Source organism: Xenopus laevis, chromosome 4S, assembly GCF_017654675.1.
Source record: "Xenopus laevis strain J_2021 chromosome 4S, Xenopus_laevis_v10.1, whole genome shotgun sequence".
Classification (NCBI taxonomy): domain Eukaryota; kingdom Metazoa; phylum Chordata; class Amphibia; order Anura; family Pipidae; genus Xenopus; species Xenopus laevis.
In genome coordinates, this window is record NC_054378.1 from 56632017 (window position 1) to 56655933 (window position 23917).

Sequence of the window (23917 nt, forward strand, 5' to 3'; positions counted from 1 at the left end):
ATTAGTCAATAAGTGAACTTTGCATGACCTGAGGTCACAGTGCTTTTCAATCACACCAAAAGTAACAAACTCATGCAATATTCACACTTCACACACCTAGAACACATTGACAAAATAACTTTTGCAATATGTACTGGAATGGTTTTATAAATTCATTAAAAAGCAACAGCAAAAAAAAGGGAGAGTTTGGATGTCAGCACATTCTTAAAGGAGACATATTGAGTAAAAAATAAGAACGTACCAGTGCATTATACTCATTTAGATATAGAAGAATTGTGCTTTAAAAAGTAGTGTTTCAGGCTGATTTATTGAATATTTCTGCAAAAACCTTAATAATCCCTCCTTCGCTTCCACTTTCTGCTCCCTGAATTCCCAGGCTGTGCAGGGGAGCCGGCGGCTCACTGCATTGTAGGACAGGAACCAATCAGCAGCTAGCATGACCTGATAGGGAACTGAAGCCTGTCTGTGCTTGTGTGACTGCAGGGCTGTGATTGTCTGTCCCCCTTCTACTGTGCTTCTGGTCGGGACCGTTAGGACATGCCCACCCCTCAATTGAATCAAAGACAGAGACCAGAGAACATTTATAGGGAGCTCCAATAAAGGGGTTATTTTTAAAGATAATATTAATTTTTAGCACCATGTAAAAGCAACACCATGGGGCACATTTACTTAGCTCGACTGAAGGATTAGAATAAAAAATACTTGGAATTTCAAAGTATTTTTTCGGCTACTTCGACCATCGAATTGGCTACTTCGACCTTCGACTACAACTTCGAATCGAACTAAAAATTGTTTGACTATTCGATAGTCGAATCACTGTCTTTTTAAAAAAAACTTCAACCACCTACTTCACCACCTAAAACCCACCGAGCATCAATGTTAGCCTATGGGGAAGGTCCCCATAGGCTTTCTAGCCAATATGGGATCTAAGGAAAATCGTTCGATCGATGGATTAAAATCCTTCGAATCGTTCGATTAGAAGGATTTAATCGTTCGATCTAGCGATTTTTCCTTTGATCGTTCAATCGCACGAAATAAGGTAAATCCTTCTACTTTGATATTGGAAGTCAATGGATTTTACTTCGATGGTCGAATATCGAGGGTTAATTAATTTTTTTAAATTAATTTTTAGTTTTTAGCTAAATTAGTAGCTAATGTTTGTTTTGTTTTGATTGTTTAAAAAATAATCTGGGTTGCTAATAACTCAGTTCAACATCTCAAAATAATATAATTATGCCATGATCCAATCTCTGGTCCTAAAACACAAGTCACTGGATTGGTGCAATATAGTAATCCAAAAAGAATACTTTCCAATGACGCTTATGCCATTAAGGGTCTGGCCACACGAGCAGATTCGGGGAGATTAGTTGCCCAGCGACTAGGACCAGAGATTTGAAAAATGAAAATCGCCTGGGGGAAGGCACACGTGGCAATTCGTTTTCCGAAGTCGCCAAAAGTTGAGAAAAAGATTGTCGCCCCGAAGAAGAGAAGATTTGTCGCTGCGACTTATATCCCCGAATCTGCTCATGTGGCCTGACCCTAACACGCACTAAGGTCAGTTATAATCAGATGTCAATTAACCTGCTGGAAAAAAAATCGAAATACCCAGACGCAGCCCACACAATCACAAGGAAAACATACAAACACCTTGCAGATAGTGCCCTAGTTAGGATTGCACCTAGAACCTAAATGGTTAAAGACAACAGCACAAATCATTGTGCCACTGGGAACTTCATTTCAAAAGAACGAATAGTATTATGAGAGGCCAGGGACAAAGAACGAATAGTATTATGAGAGGCCAGGGACTGTCAAGATAACACCTTTTAGGGTAATGGCACATGTTGTCTGTGCTTAATCTCTTCCTACAATACATTTCTATTGTCAGTGTGAATCGCCACCAGTTAAAGTCACAATCTACACTCACAGAAATGAAAAGATATTTTCCAGCGCCGGTGATGTTTTGTTGCCCAGCAAGGAGAAAATGAATCACAGAGGACATACAGTGTAATGCTCTTAAATTTTACTATTACGATAATATAAATATTAAAAGAAGAATATAACCTATTTATACATAAGATTATCTACATTATATTTCATTATATTCTTTTTAAAAAAATGCAGTTAAAAAAACAAGAGAAATATAGGACTGTGTTAGAGATTACAACAACATGCAAAGTTATAACACAATAGTGTTAAAGCTTATAAAGATAGTCAATGCCAAAAATGAAAACGAATCACACTATAGTTCAAACAATGTGTTATACATACATTATGTAAGTAACTGACAAAAAAGTTAAACAAAACAACAGAAAATGCGTGGGGCTGCTGAGAATTAAAAGAAAAAAAGTAGCTGTTTATGATGTTAAGAAAATAAATACTACAATTAACATGTATCCATTAAACCGTCATGGTTAACTTACTGGTTAAAGGCAAACTGATACTAAGGGAACAGACAGCAATAGAGCTGAGATCAAGATAGGCTCAGTTTGTTAGTGCTTAGAAAAACCACTTACCAAACAAATTCTGTTTGGTGAAGTCTGCAAAGAGAAGAGTTTGAAAAAGAAGTAAGAAAAAAGTTTTGAGCAGAGAATATAGAGGAAGACTTTCATCAAAACTTAATATTTCAAACTGACTGTTTAAATAATTTCATATTTCATTTTTATTCTCCAGTTTAATGTTGCTTTCAATTTTTGCAAAACCCATGACATCTGAAAGGTGTGCCTGAGACTAAGGTTGCCACCCAGCCAGTTTTTTACCGGCCTAGCCAGTAAAACACCTGCCAAGGCCGGGCCGGTATTACAAATTTGCAGGTAATTTATAATACACTTTTAAAAAGCCCTTGGCCCGCCCCCAATTCGCTCAGAACTTACAGGGTTTTTTTCAGGCTTCTGGCCATCGCGTGTGTTGCTCCGCCGCCATTTTACAGCACTGTGAGTGGCTCAGCCCCCTTTTGCGTCATGGACCGCCCCCTTTTGTTCCCGCCCCCACCGGCCGGTAACATTTTTTTTAGAAAAGGTGGCAACCCTATCTGAGACTGAAGCTACTTCCAGAAGTTCAATGAACAGTACAGATATACTATAAATAGCGGATCCAGACAGTGTCGGACTGGGATGCCAGGGGCCCACCAGAAAACCTCAGACCATGGGCCCACTTTCTAAACTATTATTTTTCCTCTCCTCACTTAACCTCTTTATTCTCATAGTCTTTTAAATCTACCTACTATACTCTATTCTTCCATTATTAAGCCTAAGAAATAGGGAATAACCAAATGGTCAGAAGTAAGAGGCCCACTGACACCTGGGCCCACCAGGAGTTTTCCTGGTATCACGGTGGGCCAGTCCGACACTGGATCCAGAAGTCCATGCTGAGGTACTCCCATATGTTGCCTCTTCCATTTGACGGGGAGGCACATTTATCAAGCGTCGAATTTCAAATTCATGTGAGTTTTTTAAAACTCCAATAAACTCCCATAAATTCTAAATTCAACCAATCCAAATGTATTAATAAAATCTAATTTTCTCAGTTCGGAAGAACTGAATCTACCCGAAAACTGTAATTGAATTGAAAAAAACTTGAATGTCAAGAAGGCTGCAAACTTCACCAAATTAATCCCTGGACCTCTCCCATTGACTTATACAGTAATTTGACAGGTTTTATGCGGCAAATAGTCTTGAAATTTTAATTAAAAATCGAATCGAGTTTGGATAATTCACAATTCGAAATTCGAGTTTTGACAAAAATTTTTTTCTCGAAAATTCAAATTTTTTCTTCGACCCTTAATAAATCTGCCCCATAGTGTATGTGTGCAGGTGTCTATGCAGGCCCTTGATATTTTGTAAATGAAACTATGCAGTGCTTACTAATTACATTTTTCAGGTTGAGTTATTATAGGACATATATTATGCTTTAAGACCACAGAACATTTCAATTCAAATGACATCACAGAACTGTTTGCGAAGGCTATCTTAATTGTGAATTGCTTAGAATGGCAATGGTGCGTCAGACAGGCCACAGATATTGCTGAGATGTAATTGCTTGTGATAAAGCTTAATTTTAAGCCTAGCTAGATGATGGACTAACAACACTGTGAATATTTATTTATGAGAATGGTAATAATTATATGAAACCTAAGGCGAGGGTCATAAATAACAAATGAAGAACTTCACAGAGTGAATAATGCACCCTCTATGTTAAATATACAGGGAATAATTTACCCCCTTAGTATAATCTATAAATATTAGTAGTAACCAATGAGTTAAAACCTTTAAGTGACTACACTTGCGGTAATGTATAAACTGGACTTTAGTTTACATTAACAAGTTACAGTACATATACTGATCCAGATTATCACTGCATTTTCGATCACATCTATATACAGTATACAATGTACTAAGCCTTATTGTTACTAATCACTAGTTAGATACTGGTCATTTTGCATATTCTTGCCATGAAACGCTTTTCTTCTATGCAGAAGGGGATTCCCATTTCAAGAGAAATATCTGCGGTATAATTTATTTCTTTTCTGATATGCATTTATCAAACGATGAACTTCCAAAAAACAAACATTGGTGGAGAAGCTAAAGACAGGTTTGAAATAACAAAAAGTAGTCTGCTGAACTCAGTATTATATAGTGGGCTCATTATTCAAAAACTACTGATTATAAAAGCAGTAGAATAATATAATTCTAGCATGAAAAAGCAACATATTCATGATTTACCATATTATGGATAATTGTTTTCAGTAAAATATATAATTAGTGGTTCAGTCACTGTGATTGCATGTAAATCCCTTATTTATATTCCTATATTTATGACAAAACCTTCTCTCCCATATATTTTTTTTTAAAACAGACAAGCTAAAAATCCACAAGAAAAGGCAGGCAATATATTTATATTTTTCTCCTGTAGAGAACACATATCCCCATAATGTCTGAACTCTGAACTGTTCATAAAGCAAGAGTAAAATTTGTAGCCCAAATATCATACAAATATCACACACTCACCTTCATAAATGGAGACATGTCTGATTAGAAATCTCTTTTCCTTGAATGCTCTGATTACCAGAGTAAAAGCATGGGAAATCAAAACTCAGACATTACCGTGGTAACTCCCCGTACAACAAAGCTTTTCCCTTCTCCTCCCATCCCCCTTCTCTGACCACTCATAAAAGGGACAGCTGTATTCTAGTTAGTGGTTAAATTAAAAAACTGCAGTTAACTAGACATAGGCTAACCTAACCCTCCCACTGGCAGAGATAAGGAAAGACTAACCATACAAATATAATAATTAAAGTGTCTTAAAGTGGGGCTATAGTGTAATGTCACAGAGACAGAGGAACAAACCATCTGTCACTGTTATAGAGGGTTTCCAGAGTGAGTGTTGCCTGAGATTCGAAGAAGTATTAATGCATGTATATGGGAACAAGCACATATTTACAAATGTTACAGAGATTGCGTCTTAAAATGCTGGCTTTCATACCCAAAGCATTTAAACTGTAAAACTTACTTAAATATACTTCTGTCACCAATGTTAGACAACTGATCCAACTCTGGGGTGGGGTTGGAAAAGGATAATGTGGAGGTGCTGACATTTTCAACAGCAGATCTGTAAATCAACAAGAAATAGTATGAATAATATGTTGCTGGCTCTAATAATTGTAGCACAAATCTCCTCATCTTTGGAAGAATTTTTGCATTCCATAATTCTCCTGAACACTGGTATGCATTAGCTGGTTGATGCTTTATACAGTAGTAGGCTCTTGAAAATATCACTAACATTTTGGGAACATTTATAGATTGCAGTGATATTATACATGTATGAAGCTTTCAACTACTGTCACTGATCTATGGTACTGGGGGTATCTAATCAACAAATAATTTAAATGCCAGAAAAGTGAGACAATGCTAGGGCCAGTAGTTGAAGATCCACTATTACCTTAAAATATGTTTCAGCTCAGGCACCCAATTTACAGATTGAAATCAAGTCACAATATTAACCTTAATCATACCTGGATTTCATGAACAGATTAACAGGCCAGTTTTTTATCAAATACAAATAAATATCCATAATAAATTGACAAATATAAAAGCATGTAGAGAGGTAGTAGCAATAGTATAAATAAATGTATGTATAGACAGAATATTTACTGTACTAATTCTAAATATTGGAGTGATCATTTTAGGTAGACACTGTTAAGGATAGTTTTTTAAAGGATGTTGTCAAATTATGCTTGTCTATTAAATGTTAAGTGAATATTTTTTGATAGTGCTTACCAATTAGGGTTGCATGTTTTAGCAACACTATGGGGTAGATTTATCAAGGGTCAAATTTTGAGTTGATGGGAGTTATTTTAAACTCCCATCAACTCGAAATTCGAATAAAGAAAGAACGACCGAAATTTATTAAAAAAGAATATCACACTTTTTAACTTTGGGTGAATAGGCTGTATTCAATCGTTTGAATCAAATTCGGAATGAATTCGATCGAATTAGATTCAAAGTCCACCGAATGACTCCAAATTGGTTCTAGGAGGTCCCCCATAGGCTAAAACAGCAATTTGGCAAGTTTTAGATGGCAAATAGTCGAAGTCGAATTTTTAAAAAGACAGTACATGATAAATTTCGATATTCGAATTTTCAGGGATGCAACGAATCCAGGATTCAGTTCGGGATTCAGCCTTTTTCAGCAGGATTCGGATTTGGCCGAACCCTTCTGCACGGCCAAACCGAATCCTAATTTGCATATGCAAATTAGGGGTGGGGAGGGAAATCGTGCATATGCAAATTAGGATTCGGCTCAGTATTCGGCTAAATCTTTCGAGAAGGATTCGGGGTTAGGCCGAATCCAAAATAGTGGATTCAGTGCATCCCTACGAATTTTTTTCAAATTCTATTTGAATTTGGACTATTCCCTAGTCGAAGTACACTAAAATTGCCTCATAATTCAAATTTAAAAATTCGATTTTCAATTCGACCTTGATAAATCTGCCCCCCATATATTATTATGTCCTCTCTTCATTTACCTGTCTGTGGGTACAGTAGTCGTAAAATTTCAATGCTAATACAGGTAAATGTGCTTCGCAAAGTGTGTACAGCTGGCTGTAGAATCTCAAAATACTGCATTAGCAAATGAATGTGAAAAGCTGCCAACAGTAATAGAAGTAACATGCTCAGATAGAATTATGCTTACAGTTCAGTTTTATTCCCATTTGAAGCATAACAATCTGCCTTTGTGTATGAATCTATGTACGCTAGAGAAGGCAGTGGCTCTTCTTTTGCAAGCTGTTTTGGTGGAGATGGTGGCACAACGCTGAACTTAGGCACTTGTAGGCTGAACTCATTGATCACAGGGGTTAGGGAAGTACTGTTTTCATCCTGGGGTTTTGTCACTGAAGAAGTGGAGTTGATCTTTGCCCAAACTTCTGCACTGTTTCCAAGCGAGCGTCTGGAGCGTCGTACCTCTTCAACACCCAGAGGGTTTCGTCTACGCTCTTTACGGAAAGTTTTAGATGCTTCCTCGACACCTTCATCCTCCTGTTTCAATGCACTCTGGTTATTCCAAGAGAAAGAAGACACCAGGTTAGTGAAAAAATAATGTTGGTTTTAGATGGCGAATAGTCAAAATCAAATTTTTAAAGGGACAATACATGAAAAATTTCGATATTCGATTTTAAGGGATGCGTTTTTCAGCAGGATTCGGATTTGGCCGAACCCTATATTATTCTTAACTGGATATTTTAAATGAAACTCAAATTAGATTGTCTTGAGCATAAGCTTCCTAAGTGCTGTCACAAATCTGTGATTCTCATTCAAGTCAAGTCAACATCCTCCTCTAGTCACGTACAAGCAAAACAAATTGCTTTATAAACGGGACATAGTATGTGTTTTTATAAAAGGCAAGGAAAAAAACTTGGGAGTAACAGCTGCCATCTTATGTTCCACCGATTCAGTCAATGCCCAGTTAGATTATTTTTTCAATATCACATAGCTTTGATCTTCTCCACTTGTAGTAAAGGGCAGAATAAATAAGAAGAACATCTCAAAAGAGGGTCTAAACTTTTTATAGACACTGCATATTTTTGTTTACAATATTTCCCACACTAAAGAGAGCACAGGCCATAATACTTGCCCACACAAAATATTAAACTAATGTTATCAGACAACATGGGAACATTTTGAGTTTACGATACTAAAGATCTGCTCAAACTATATGTACAATGCGAGAAAGGAGTTACCTCATACAGTACAAGTTTCTGTTTCAGGTCTGGGTCAGTTGCTTTGTTGTTCATGTGATGCTGAATGATCTTTTCCATTCCCTGCTGCTCCAGACAGTCAGTAACATCATAAAATGAGTCCTGGTCAGGAAGTGCTGAAAGAGTCTACAGAAAGCCAAACAACAGTCATGCAAATTCCGAAGAATATAATCAGCTAGTGGTGACACAAGGAAAATAGCTATAACAATTAACAGGTGCCCACCACAGCAGCACCAAAACCAACCAAAACCAACCAAAACTTCCTTATGCACAGAACAAGGCCTCTCCTTGTTCTCCAGAAATAGTAACACTGTATGCTTTTGTTTGACAATGAAATGTTATTCACCGTTTTATAATTTATCTGTTGTTATCACTCTTGGAATGTTGGAAAGAAAACCCTACAAGTAAATAAAATTAAATTGTTTGCATTCTGTTCTACAGCTTACCACCCCATTTTTCAGTGTCAATATTTGGAATGGTCCAATTTTTATTAGTGTGAATGCCAACATAACTAAGAAGCTGCCAATTCTTGTTATATCTGCATCAGTAATATATCAGGTGACAAGTGTCTTGTGCTAAAATTATTTCCCAAATATTTATATAATCATGGAGACAGTCAATTACATTATTGGTAATAGTGGTTGTCACAAGGCTGAAGCCATGGAGACACAATGAAAGAAAAGTAATACATTTTAAGGTCTCTCCTTCCACAACAATTTGAAATGCAATTAGGCCACAAGGAAGGCAAGGAGGTCTGTTCATCCTTGCTGTAACAAGTGTTTGGAAGATTATCTGGTCAGCGTAATCATTGCAAGATGTTTTGAAGTTTATGCAGACAGGCTCATTTTCATTTCTGTAGCATGATGTTCTCATGACCTTGAGCTATCATTTCTATGTGCTTTAGATTTTATGTCATGCCAGATAAAGTTCATAACACTAAACAGGTCTGTATAAAATTACACTGGCCCTTTCCATGTGGGAAGTAGTTAAATGTTTTAAATAAACAACTTCCACATGTGTTTGCTTTCTTGATTCTTATGTGGCTAAGGCATAAATATATTTGTCGTCACCCTGTGTAATTAGAGAACATCATTATATAAACTTCTAAGATGGCCATACATCATGATATGATATACAGCATGATATCTGACTAAAAGGACATAGATATGAGCATGATTCCATTTTGGAATAATGGATGGGCTTCAAAGTTTTAAACAGCAATAATATATTTATATTTTTTTAAATTTACTGTATGCATTGTTTACACTATTTATTTTAAGATATAATATTTGGGCATAAACTGTCCTTGTTCTATATAGCTTAGTTTAATTTTGGTACCTGATGCCCAACCAATTATTTGCCCAACAAGAGATTTGGTCCTCAAGTGCAGACCAGCCCAGCCACACAGAGGCTGATTGTAGAAAAAAAGAACAGACCGTTTCCTCGTGAGGCAACTTCAGGCGACTTTGGAAAACGAATCTTGCCATCCCGCCGGCGATTTCCATTTTAGGCAGCGGGAAGGCAGGGGAGGCATTTCGTGACTTATCTCCCTGAATCTGCCTGTGTGCCCTGGCCCTTAGTATTACTAACCTAAATTAAATTACAGCCAACAGTGAAAAATGCTAAAATCCTACACGTGAACTATACTGTTTTTATCTTTATAAATTCAGCAAGTGCACAATCATACAGTAATTAGGAGGTGATTTCAAGTATGTTGTCCCTTTCTCAAAGGAGATTCTAGGTATTGGCATAAGGGAAAATTCTCTGAATGATTAAAAGTGCCGATTTCCTAGGATGTTTGCTATATCCTTATCCATAAGTGCCATGGTGTACAAAAACATCATGTTCATAAACATAACAGATATAAATGTGCTTACATACCTTATTAATGAGTGTCATTGTGAAAACTAGCAGCTCTGAGTCGGCCCCGTTCTTTTCTTCCAGGATATCTATTAAATTTAACCATGGACTGCAGCCTGATCAGGAAAAATGACTTAGGTATAAGACTTTCACTAAAAGGTATATTTATTTTAACATTTAAATGTTGACTGAATTAACATTTACCACTGAAAGGCAAATGCATTTTTAAATGATCCTAACATGAAACCTAAATGCTGACTTGGTTTTGCATATCACTATGTATAGTAGGGAGTATGCAGTGATCATCTAAGAATAATGTATGCCTCCAGTGTCGGACTGGTCCATCAGGATACCAGGAAAACTCCTGGTGGTCCCAGGTCTCAATGGGCCTCTTACTTCTAACCATTGGCCTATTTCATGGTCTTCTTCTTCTTTATGGGAACACAGAGGCTTAATAATGGAAGAATAGAGTATATTATGTAGAGAAAAGAGACTAGGAGAATAAAGAGGTTGAATGAGGAGAGGATAGTTTGGAGTGTGGGCCCTTAGTCTAAGGCAGTGATCCCCAACCAGTAGCTCGCGAGCAACATGTTGCTCTCCAACCCCTTGGATGTTGCTCCCAGTGGCATCAAAGCAGGTGCTTATTTTTGAATTTTAGGCTTGGAGGCAAGTTTTGGTTGTATAAAAACAGTTGTACTGCCAAACAGAGCCTCAATGTGGGTTGACAATACGCATAGGGGCTGCTAAATGGCCAATCACAGCCCCTATTTGGCACCCCAGGGATATTTTTCATGCTAGTGTTGCTCCCCAACTCCTTTTACTTCTGAATGTTGCTCACGGGTTCTAATGGTTGGGGATCCCTGGTCTAAGGTTTTCTGGTGGGCCCCTGGTATCCCAGTCCGACACTGTATGCCTCTGGCAAAAAATTTTCCCTCGCATAAATTTAATATAGTCTTTGCAAACTCCGGTACTTTTTAGTTACCATGCACAGGTAACAATTTAAAGGATATTTTTTTGCCATCTCTTTAACTGCCTTTAGAGGCAAGTTAAAGATTGGTAGTGAATAAAGATTCATTTGGTATAAAGGCTATGGTAAAAATTCACAATGACAATGAAGCTTACCGGAGCAGCTGTTATTACTGTATTATATTAAGTCAGTAATTGTATAAAATAAACACTTAAACACATAAAAACACTTGTATGCACAGAATACACATCCACAATAAACTGCGCCCTTATAATTATGTGTTTACTTTGGGTAAAGCAAAATGTCTCAACAAAAACACAGTTGACATGTTTCTTTAATAAACAGGTTCCGGAAAAAATCTGCTTGCAACACCCAAATTGTAAAATGCAAAATACTGCTTACCCCGATTGTTATCTACATTGTTTACTGCTCTAATTAGAACAGAAGCGTTCGACTCTGTATATTCAACAAAGACAATCAGGAGCTTTAAAGCAGTCTTTACGACCAGTCGATACTGTAAAAAAATGGAAGACTTTATTTCAAAATGATCTGTAGCTTATAATAGCACTTTAGTCAAATAACTCTGGTTACCATAATAAATGAATAAAGTGCAAGCAGGTTCAACAGTGACATAAATAAGGGATGGGAGCTACCTAAAGCTGGCCATAGACGTGCAGATTTACCTTCATATCGGACGAATGTTCATTCAGTGCCATCTCTTGACCTGCCACTAACCATTCAGATCAAATAAGGTAGTAAAAGAAAAGATTAGACTATGTTCTGTCCCTGACAGCAATCGTACGAAAGTTAGGTCCGATAAAAGCTGTTAACAATCACCCACTGATATCGTCAGATCGGCTATACATGCAGAAATATTATCAGTAGCCGACAGAAATTTTCTAACCTGTCCGATCGTCTGAACGACCGATCGCCATGGCAAGTAAAATGTCGGTACACTCCACACACGGCCCGAAAATCATACGAAGCAGAGATTCATACTGTCAAGTCTTTGCGTTAATGGCCAGCTAAAGGTATATGGCTACAGGAGGATATAAGGAGCCCACAAAAACCTCGTAAAACTCACATTATACTGGAAATGTGTTTTATTATCCAAGTGTTTGACAAGGTTACCAAATGAGTGGATTTAGAGTTGCCACCTTTCCTTGTGGGTAACTCTGGGAGGGACGTGAGGTAATGGGGGCGGCCAATGACAATATGGCGTATTAGGGGTAGGCTGATGATGTCAGGGTTGGAGCTATGACATGCTGATCAGCCGATCACAATGTCAATCACATGGAATCCTGGTGTTCCTAACTTGGAAAAACTGGGCTGGCAGGTTGGACCCAGACAGCCCTTGAAAGAAAACGGGCTGTCCGGGTCAAAACCAGATAGGTGGCAAACCTAAGTGTATTTAAACCAGCCTGGCCACTATCAGGCTATTTCTTATCAGGAGCCCTAGGACTTATCAGGAGCCCTAAGCCACAATCAGATCATAATGGTGCCTACAGTGACCAATTTGGAGAGGACTGCATCAATATGCTGATGCGTTCCTCACCCAATGGGATTTTCGAGTCTGTTTGATAGATATTTGGCCAGTTTTAGCAAAGCTATCAGTTGGGCAGGCTGTTGGAAGGGACCTAACACAATAGACCAATAAGATGTCTACAGAATGGGCAGCTTTTACAAGGCAGTGGTGAAAATGTTTTGATCACGCCCATTTTGTAGGCACCCCTAATTACCATGTCCATTTTTACAAAATTTGGCATTTCTGTGATCTTAAGGGCCATGTTTTATGTGTTATAAGAGTTTTGCTAATGAAGCTGAAATTGCCCTTTAAGCTATGAGTCTCAGTTTCCCCAAGAGACATGCTTATTTTAAATAGTTACATTTGTATCTTTGCTTATCTTAAATTGTGTCAAAGTGCAGCTACTCAGTGTTCTGGGCTCTCTGCTAAAAGCTTCAGACAGTTTGTAACAAACTTTTTCTGGTGCATCAAAGAGAAACTGAAGACTTTTCAGTAAGAAACCCGGGACTGCAGGCTGAGCTGTCAAAATTGGGACTGTCCCTCAGAAAATATATATATATATATATACATACATACATGAGAATAATACTGCTTTTGTATTTATGCACAAAATATTGTGAGCAGTTTACATAAAAATGTATATAATAATACTAATATATATTAATATAATAATAATAATGAAATAATAACTTTATATAATATATCATTTATGACTTTAAAAGAAGGAAACTCACTTGACTGCCACAAAGTGTGTAAAGCCACTGAATTGTCTCGTTGTGATTGATCACACCATTCATGCCATCGACAAACAGCATTATCTGACTCAAAGCTGTTGGAAACAAAATCAGACCTTTAGCAGATGCAAGCCAGAATCTTAACGCTCACATCACCAAGGGCGTAACTACAGAGGAAGCAGAGCAGGGGGGGGGGCAGGAGGTATAGGGGCCCATAAGGTCCTAAATAATGAGCAATTTCAACACATATTGGTAAAGAAAAGACAACCTCTGGTTATGTTGGGTACCCTAAAATTAATTTGCTGTGGGCGTAACATCTAGTTACGCCACTGCACATCACACTTGGGTGTTTTTAACACATGCCCCTATACACAATGGCAATAGTCATTAATGTCAACTGCAGTTGTGCTGGTGGTATTTGCATAAAACAGAGGAAACGGTATATGTGACATAAGATCAAAGGCACTGGCACCAAGGGTATCCTTGGGGTTTTACCCATTTGCAGACACTCTGGACTCATTTGCCAACACTGCGGAAATAATCACCTGAGCAATAACCCATAGAAACAGGCGTCGGACTGGCGCATTTGGGGCCCACCAGGTTCTAAACTTTATGGGCCCTATGTGCATGTGCAAGAACTGTCTTGTTGCACGCATATGCGAACCGAGCCGTTGTGCACACACGTGAACAGCAGCACGCGTTGCACATCCGCAAACAGCAGCACATGTGCAAACAACAGCGCACCGCGACGCACAGATTTTTGTTTTTGTTTCGCCCGATCAGGGAGCAGGTCTGGGCCTGCGGGGGCCCATGAGGGTCGGGGCCCATCCGTTTTTTTCCCATCATCCTGCTGGCCCAGTCCGACCCTGATAGCAACCAAGGGCAAAGGTGCCCAGCATTAACTGAGCCTGACTATGTCTTCTCCAATTTGCAACATTTTTTAAATCAATTACGAAATCACAGGCTTTGCAAAATGTGGGAGAGTAACTAAAGTTTATACTCGTTCATGGTGGAGACAAATTAACATCTAGACCATTTTATATGCGGAGTGTTTATTCATTTTTCAGCATGAAATAGACAGAAAAGTCACTAGCTGGCCTGAAGCCTGTTCTCATAAAGTGTCCCTTCATCTTCCCACTGCAGGATCTGGAAACAATGGAGGACTTTCAAACACAGATTCATTCCTTCCTCTCTAACACAATAACTTTTGATGACAGGGGAAGCTTCCACCTTTGTCTCATAATTAGCTTTAGGGCTTTAGTTAGGAAGAAAAACACAAAAAGTAATTTATATCAACTAATTGGCCAATGTTTAATTAAAATGGGCACAAATATTTCTAGAACATTTTGCATGATTTACATCAACAAAACTATACCATAGAGATGCATGCAATGCTTTAATTTTATATTTGACTGAACACTGAAGCCTCAACCAAATATTTGAATAAATACTGAACCAAACCCTATTTTAAATAAGAGAAGTTTAAAAATAATTAAAACGAGAAAAAAAGTGTCTCCTTCCAGGGTGGTCCAAAAATTTACATGACAATTTAGGGTTTGATTTGGTTCAAGTAACCACTATGGATTTGTACAAATTCTGCTTTTGAGTTTTGTCCAAATCCCACAGTGAATTCTGCATTTCATGCATCTCTTCTATATGGGCAGCCACATCAATTATCAAAGCAAAGAATCCAAAGCAACATCTCAGCAACTCTTTCATACTGCTAGTAAGATGCCAAGAACTTTTTCTAGCTTTTCTAACTTTTTCTTTGGCTTAAGTTTAACAGAAGATTTTTTTTGCAGCATTTAAACACCATGAGAAATGAGACCTGCTTGGATCCACTATGGTTTTAACTGTAGCCTCAGCTGATCAAATACTTGCGTGGCATTTCCCAACACACAGTAAACTTTAAGAACTCAAAGCAGACAACTGGAAACTGATCGGTGTCATAACGTGTATATAACAAAGCATTTCTGAGGTGTTATCAAAGAAATATTGTACAGAATATGGCAAACCTCGAAGGATGTAGTTCTGATAGTTCTGATCAGCTTCTGCACCCACTTTGATAAGACATGTTAAACCCTCAGAGTTGACAAACTCAGGAACAAGATCCTTATCTTCCTGTAGAAGTCAGGGAGATATAAAATATAAAAAAAAAAGATAATACCATAGACAGCAGCATTTTCAATTATAGCTTACAATTCTTGCAGATTTCTATTGAACAAATATAAAAAATATATTACATGAGGTATATGAAAATTATTGTGTTTCCATTGCTGCACAGCGATGTAATATTGCCATCAAATTATTAGCTAGATACACATTCCACATTTTATGCACACTAATAGTGATGGGCGAATTTCTCCAGAAAAATTCACGAATTTCCCGCAAAAATCACAAAAAAGGCGAAAAATGAAATCGGAAAAGTTTGCAGAAAAATCGTGAAATTCGAATGTTTTCACGAAAATATCAAGCAATTCGAATGTTTTCACAACAAAATCGAGCAATTACTTTTCTCTAAAAAATTTAGCAATTTGAACGTTTTCACTATAAAATCTAGCAATTCAAAACGTTTTCTCGGGAAAATCAAGCAATTCCAACATTTTCACTAAAAACAAGCAATTCGATCGTTTTCACTTCGAATTTATTTGCCCATCACTACACACTAACATAGTAGGAAAAAAGTAATCCTGGACTCACCTGAAAAAGTTGCTTGAGAGAGAAGAGAGACCTTCTCAGTTCAGGCCCATTGGAATTGTATAATTTTTCTGAAGGAAAAAATAAGAAGGATTTAGCTATTAAAATGTTCAATTTTAAAGTGGTCATAAACATTGCAATTACATTACAATTACAATCTTTCTTGCGACCTTTGGTTGTTTGTTTTTAATACTAGCTGAAAGAGCTGAATTGTAAGATACACAGGTTCTACCTGTATCTGATTCAGATACAATGCTCCATGGTGCTGTCAGTTACTGAGCTTAGGGACCTACTCAAAATATACAGTACACATAGGATTTAAATGTCACAGTATACAGCTTATTAGTAATTAATATGGATAATTACTACATGGCAGCACAGAAACCAGTGCAACTAGCATCAGAATTTAATATTTAGCCCTGTAGCATCAGCTTATATTACAGGCCAACCTCATTGTCTGCTTGATAATTTGCAACGACCCCTAAGCTTAGCTTCTCAACAGTTGTGACACCCTGTGACAAGTTTGAAGTCCTGGATAATTGCTGCTATTGAGATGCTGAAACTTTAGGCTGGTGCAATAAGTGCAGTATATAAAACATGGCATTTTTAGCTCTACTAATTTTTAGCGTTTAGTTCTCCTTTAATCATACAAAAGAACCTCTTAATTACTACTTGGTTTTCTTACACATTAATTTCTCCATTTATAGACAGACTAATTTGATTTATATTGGTTCTGCTGTAAAATGTTAATATTAAGTATTAGTAAAGCAATTAATCTTATATTTGGGTTTGGGAATCTCAGCTTTTTTGCAGGACGTTTGTGTAAACCCTTAGTTTTTAGCTCAATACAATCTGAAACCAAAAAGCCATGTGACATTAACGCTTTTAAAATCTATAAGATGATGCTAATTGATTTCTCAAAATTTAATATACATATTAGGGCTTGTTTTTTTAATCTTTGTTGGAAGACATTAGTTGTTTTGGCTGACACTAAAATTATGAAATCAACGAGTCTCTATTTATTATTGGTATGCTTTGATGCCAAAGCATATGATTACAATAAAATACCTATATTTAGGTTAAAATTTACCCTAAATTAAAATGTATAACAATGCTGGCACATTTGGTGGTCATATCCCAAAACAATATATTTTAAAGACAATATTAGAAATTTGCCAGTATGAGATATCAACTCAGTATGCTTTTACAGGTCTCAATTTAATTAATTGGGATTACTACAGTCTGACTGAGGAGCATTATACTATAGCCTATCATTTTTTATTGCTACAAGAACTCCAATTGCTAGGGCGTGGGAAAATATTGATCCACCCTCTAATTCCTGGTTTGTCTCTCAAGTCAGTATAAAGGTTTATTATGAATAGTAGTTTTGGGGATCATTTTGGGAAAGTATAATAACAATACTTACGCTGGACTTAAAGTAAATATTACAAAATAACCCCATGCATACCTACCATCCAATAGCTGGATGGAGCAACAGAAATCAAGTTTGGTCATGTTTTGAAAGCTATTGTATTTTAATATATTGTTATTGCAAGTTACCTAATATTACACTTAATATGTCTATCTGATGTTATACAGTATACATCACTGTTTATTAATTCACACCTTGGTTTGTATTATCTATATTGCATTTTCTACATTATCCTCACTATCTGGAACACTTATGTCACATGGCATGAAATTGAAAAGATACGTGTAACTCATCTGCACAGTATAAGATAAATCTGATACATTTTGGCCACAATGATAGTTGTTAAGAGTGATCGACTCCAAATGTAAACATTAAAAATGTTTACTTATGAGTCCCAATCACAGACCAATTCTATTCTGTTGAAAATTACTAATTTCTATTAACTGCAGGCCATATGTAATCATACTGTCCGCAGTTCGCCAAAAGTTACTTTCCTGTTACATGAACGAGAAAAGCAGTCCTCTACCTTGGGGTAATTCTACCATGGGGCAGAATTACTAAAGGGTGAAGTGGCCGTCGCTAGTTTCCAATTTACTAACAGGCATAGAGGACAATTCACTAACAAAAGAGACCATAACTAGCGTAGTTTAGAGCCCTGTCGCCAGAGAATCAAATTTTACAGAACATTACCTCTTTCACCACAGTTTCCTACAACACGTTAAGCGCAAGAGTACTAACAATGTTTCGCAAGACAGAAACGAAAGATATGAAATGCTCGCGCTCACAAATTAAAGCTAGTGAAACTTCGCCAGCATTCGTCAACTTTGCATTTTAGTGAATAAGAGAAGTGGTAGCGGATTTGCACCTGGCGAAATGGTGTGGAGTTTGGCGAAGCCTTGGCAAGCAAAATTTGCCCTTTAGTGAATTTCCCCCATGTGTTTGGCTAAGAATCACTTATTAAGGGTGAGATTCTCAACTGAAAAGTATTGATAAAATTTCTTCTGCACATGGGGTCTTGACATTTTATGGGGGAGGCTGTAAGCCCTATATCCACTATGTGTTTGTGTTGCAGGGCCGGAACTAGCTAAAGGCAGAGAAGGCAGTGCCTAGGGCGCAAAGCTGGAGAGGGTGCCAGGCACGCACCTTCACTGCCTCCTACCCCTAGTCCTGTCCTCTTGCCGCTCTGGCAAAAATATTGTAATATATAATATACAAGGGGCACAAAGATTAATTCTGTACCAAATGAAGGGGGGGCAAATGTATGTATGCAAATGAGTGAGCTGTACTTGTGCTCGTCATCTGTGATGTCCATATATAACAATAAAGATGACCTCTCAAGTTGTCTGTGTGCCATACATTCTCAAATCAGGGTGCTGGAGTGAAATTTTTACAGTAGTCACAGAGGTGGAGGTTCTGAATTCCTCATTGTTAAAACACTTACCAAGAATAGAGTGGACTCTCACTGACAACTGTGTGCGGAGAATAATTGTAGGTCGTCTTCCTTTGCTAGAAAAAATAATGGCATTTGTAAGTTTCCAGTATAAGCTAGGTGCCTTTATTAGTAACATTCTTCCACAGGTTCATTTGCTCAACAAATTCTCAAGCAGATTGTGTCATCAGTCTATGTGGCCTGCCTTCAGATTCATTTTTATACTTACCTTATCCCACTCCTGGTGTGACCCATTACCTCATACAAGTGCCCCTGGGTATCAATGACCACAAAGACAGTTGTTAAGAGTGATCAACTCAAAATGTAAACATTAAAAATGTTTACTCATGAGTCCCTATCACAGACCAATTCTATTCTGTTGAAAATTACTACGTTATATTAACTGCAGGCCATATGTAATATACTGTCCGCAGTTCGCCACAAGTTACTTTCCCGTGACATGAACGAGAAAAGCAGTCTGCTACCTTGTATGCAACACCATGGGGCAGATTTACTAAAGGGTGAAGTGGCCATCGCTAGCAAAAGTTTTGCCAGCAATCCCATCCACAGGCACATCGCCAATTTTCTAACAGGCATACAGCACAATTCGCTAGCAAAAGACACCGTCGCTAGCATTGTTTAGCGCCCTATAGCCAGATGAACAATCGAATTTTACAGAACATTACCTCTTTCACCAGCGTTTCCTTCGTCATCTTAGACCTGGCTAACTGATAAGATGAAGTTACATCCTCCTCAATCTTATGTCAGTGACATCATATCCTGTATGCCGGAAACTCATAAAAGTTATAAAAAGCCAGGTTTTTCATATTTTAAAGAGGGATTGCCGTCAAAAGTTCTAACTATTAAATATTTTTGTGTTAACTTTTTTATTCAACCATTTGAGGGGCATGCCACATTTGTGGGCTCATGTCTAGGGCATTAGAGGATCTCTTCTGTCTTTATTTTGCATCCTTGGACATTTGTAATAAGTGACCACTTCAAGCATATGCGCCAACATCTCTAATAAAGTCGTATTTAAGACCTATATGAATCCGCCCTATTCAAATTGACCTAATCGTAAGAGTACTAACACTGTATCGCAAGGCAGAAATGAACGCTAGTGAAAGCTATGAAATGCTCGCGCTGACAAATTAACGCTAGCGAAACTTTGCCAGCATTCACCAATTTTGTATTTTAGTGAATTAGCGAAGTGGCAGCGAATTTGCACCTGGCGAAGTGGTGCGGAGTTTGGTGAAGCCTTTGCAGGAGAGAATTTGCCCTTTAGTGATTTTGCCCCCATGTGTTTGGCTAAGAATCATTTATTCAAGGCGAAATTCTCAACTGAAAAGTATTGATAACATTCCTTCTGCACATGGGGTCTTGCCATTTTTTGGCTGAGGCTGTAAGCCCTATATCCACTGTGTGTTTGTGTTGCAGGGCCGGAACTAGGTGTAGGCAGAGTAGGCATGTGCCTAGGGTGCAAAGCTGAAGGGGCGCCCAGCACACACCTTCACTGCCTCCTACCCCTAGTCCGGTGACCGGTCCCCTCTTGCTGCTCTCGCAATAATATTGTAATATATAATAAACCATGGGTGCAAAGATTAATTCTGGAAGGGAATAGGTACCACATGAACTATGTGTGATAGTGAACAGCTATTATATCCAGCTCCTACAACCCAACACACAAAGTTCCCTATGTACTGCTAGGTTAAAACAGGTGTTCGTTACAGGTTCCACCTCATGCAGCAAGGAAATGAATTGCTGGCAGACTGATGCAATGTGCATGGAGCTAAAATAAAGCACCACAATGTAATGGGAGCAATTCTGCGCCTAGCTCGTGGTTAGTGATTTTAAATGGGCCTCGAGGCCGGAACTAGGGGTAGGCAGTACCTCATATGCAGCCTACCCTTAGTACGGCAAGTGTTATCTCAGTTAAAAATGGGGGCGTTCTCTAAAGTCAAAGTGCTTTGTGCACGCGCATCATCAGTTGCGCACAATTGCGCACGCGCGTCCTCAGTTGCGCACAATTGCGCACGCGCGTCCTCAGTTGCGCACAATTGCGCACGCGCGTCCTCGGTTACGCACAGTTGCGCACGCGCGTCCTCGGTTACGCACAGTTGCGCACGCGCGTCCTCGGCAGCGACTGGGACCTAAGTGGCGGCCGGCTGGCTTGGCACGTCACTTGTTGTCTGCTCCTTAGTTACAGCAGTGAAACAAAATCAGCATGACAAGTCACATGTTTGTACATGAACCAAAGTTGGGAAAGCAACTGACAAGGGCTTTAGGCCGGTGGCACACAAAGTTATCTTTACAGTGTATTTCATAACTGCTATCCTGTGGTGTCAAAGAAATGTTTGTCATGCATGATAATTTCATAACACTGTAATTGTGAGAAGAATTTCTGACATGGGTTTACATGGGTTTGTTTTGTGGAGCTTTGATGTTTGCTTGGTTTTTAATTTTGCGTTGCATGTTCTATCTATGCTCAGATCGGTCTTTAACCTGCTGGCATGTTTGCTAGCAGAGAAAACGCTATGTGGCCCACTTTCCTTAGAATACACAATGGTTTTAAAACCAAAAAGAAAACAAAGCTCCACAAACCAAACCCACACAAGGCTGCCCTTAAAAATAAATTCTGCACATAATTACTAAAAAGGGAAACATTTAAAAAACATTCACCAGAGTGCAAGCTCTAAATTCATATCTTTACTGCACTGTCTCTCTGCTATATTGGGATTTTCCACCTGTGAATGTTACAGGGAGTGACTCTTATAGTGAGTATTGTCCAACAGGAAAAAGGATTAAGATATAGAAGACAGAAGTCAGAGCTTTATTACTTTGTGGTAAAGAGCTCAGTTGTTCCAACTTCCAAACCAATACTGTCTTCTAAAGCCTGTATAATCCTCTAATCTGCAACACAGTGGGGAGTCTGGCTTCAACCTAAACTGAAGGAAACCTATATTAAAAAAATCCTCAGGCTCACCAAAACATTTTAAAATGGTGTCTATTACAATGCCAAGTTGACTTCTACAGTGGGTTAGGTTTAAGTTTAAATCATTTGGGCTGACTAGTAAGCTTTTCCTTTGTGGATTGTATGAGAGAGTGCCTATATATGCATGCATACTTGCAGAAAGTTTCCTTTCTGCATTTTTCTCCCATCTATTACACATACAACAGCAAATGTAGCAAAGGCTGAGGATAAAATGTATTTCATTTATAATTTTTTTTTAAATTATTTTTCTTCTGGGGGAGAGGACATGAACCGTATCAGTGTGGTGATGTGGTACTTGCGAGATGGGATTTTCTAGCTTGCCCAGTTTAAAAAAAAAGAAAAAAAAGAAAAAATAACTTTATTAAAACTGACATTACAAACATGCTGCTTGATTTTTTAGTACTGTATCTGAGCCAATCTATTCATATGTGACAATGCTGACCAACATAGCCAACAGGTTATAGTGGTCGGTTCAGCAAAGGTTATTGCGGTGTTTTAAGAAAACTGTGCTACAGCTGCTGGTTAATCATTAAATAACAGAGTACATGAGAAAGCATGATTTAAAAATGCAGTGGTTCTTGTAGGGTCTTGTGTTTACTACAGCAGAATACCTATACTGGCATAGTTGACGATATCCGTTTGAAGAGACTGACTGACAAGATTAAGGGGATTGTCTATAAAAAGAAAGTGATTTTAAAAACTGTAAGGAGAATCAGTAATTCCTAGTGTAATTCCTAGAAACTAGTGTCACAACACAGGAAAAATATACATTCAACTGTTTGCACTGGACAAAAATAGATGATTTGCGGTTTCTGAGCTTTGATTGTCCGTCAGCCAGCAAATTACATAAGGAGGGCTTTTTTAATGCGGTAACCACCAGTTTTTTTTTACTGCATTTTCCTACTTGAGCACAGTAGTGGTCAAATCACTCCCTGTGTCATTGGTAGGACTGCCATCAGAAATCACAGGCCCCATATTACTAAGCCACAAATTGCATCAATACAATCTGGCCCTCTGTCCCAATCATGTAAAGATCCGCTTATTTGCTGACCTCACCAAATGAGCATTTCTTAAAACATATGTAAAACATTTTCTTAGTGTACATAAATACACTTGTGTTTTCAGTCCCCAATGCATGAAAAATTTGAGAAACTGTATTTTCTTTACTATAGTTGTACCTCTATGCCTTTAAAACATTATAGGATGCTGTTCTCATATTACTATCCTTAGCACATGAGTTCTTGGCTCAGTTTTCAAGGACAGTGGCTTCCCACAGTGACTCAAGCCTCTAAGATATTCTAAGAATATCACTGATGGCAGAAAGATGACTCACAACCCAAACACACAAACAAAAAAATAAATAAAAATCTAAACTGAAAATCCAAGACCATTTTTGTATTTTATATAAAAATGTTTGTTTTCAATACTAATTACCTTTCAAACTCAACGATAAAATATAAAAATGGCTAACCTAAGTAGGGATGCACCGAATCCACTTTTTTGGATTCGGCCGAACCCCCGAATCCTTCGTGAAAGATTTGGCCGAATACCGAACCCGAACCCTAATTTGCATGGCGGGAAGGGGAAAACATTTTTTACTTCCTTGTTCTCTGACAAAAAGTCACGCAATTTCCCTCCTCGCTCCTAATCTGCATATGCAAATTAGGATTCGGTTCGGCCAGGTAGAAGGTTTCGGCCGAATCCTGCTGAAAAAGGCCGAATCCTGGCCGAATCCCGAACCGAATCCTGGATTCGGTGCATCCCTAAACCTAAGTGCAATGGCATATAGCTTTGTGTTAAAAATCCGCAACTGTGAGCGAAAACGGTGAACCTTCCTGAAAATGCCTTGCTGTTCACATATCTTGCAATCACCGCAAGTAAATTACACTACTCGTGACAATTTGGTTTATTTGCAAGAAAATGCGAGAGGAAGAAACTTCCAGCAATTTACTTGCACTGATTACAAGGTTAGTGAACAGCAAGGCATTTTCAGGGAGATTTTTTGCCCACAGTAGCAAATATTTAACATG

At 38.1% G+C, this 23917-nt stretch overlaps 1 protein-coding gene across 1 annotated transcript in view; it reads right to left on the minus strand.

Annotated features, from left to right (window-relative positions):
* fhod1.S (formin homology 2 domain containing 1 S homeolog) overlaps positions 1 to 23917 on the minus strand; it is a 92114-nt gene that overhangs the window by 35089 nt on the left and 33108 nt on the right. The window contains exons 3-11 of the mRNA XM_018260652.2: positions 18908 to 18972; positions 16038 to 16105; positions 15353 to 15458; positions 13338 to 13432; positions 11481 to 11592; positions 10133 to 10227; positions 8234 to 8377; positions 7189 to 7547; positions 5506 to 5604 (exon numbers count right to left, since the gene is read on the minus strand). Coding sequence (XP_018116141.1) covers positions 5506 to 5604; positions 7189 to 7547; positions 8234 to 8377; positions 10133 to 10227; positions 11481 to 11592; positions 13338 to 13432; positions 15353 to 15458; positions 16038 to 16105; positions 18908 to 18972 — 1143 coding nt within the window. The remainder of the gene's footprint in view (positions 1 to 5505; positions 5605 to 7188; positions 7548 to 8233; positions 8378 to 10132; positions 10228 to 11480; positions 11593 to 13337; positions 13433 to 15352; positions 15459 to 16037; positions 16106 to 18907; positions 18973 to 23917) is intronic.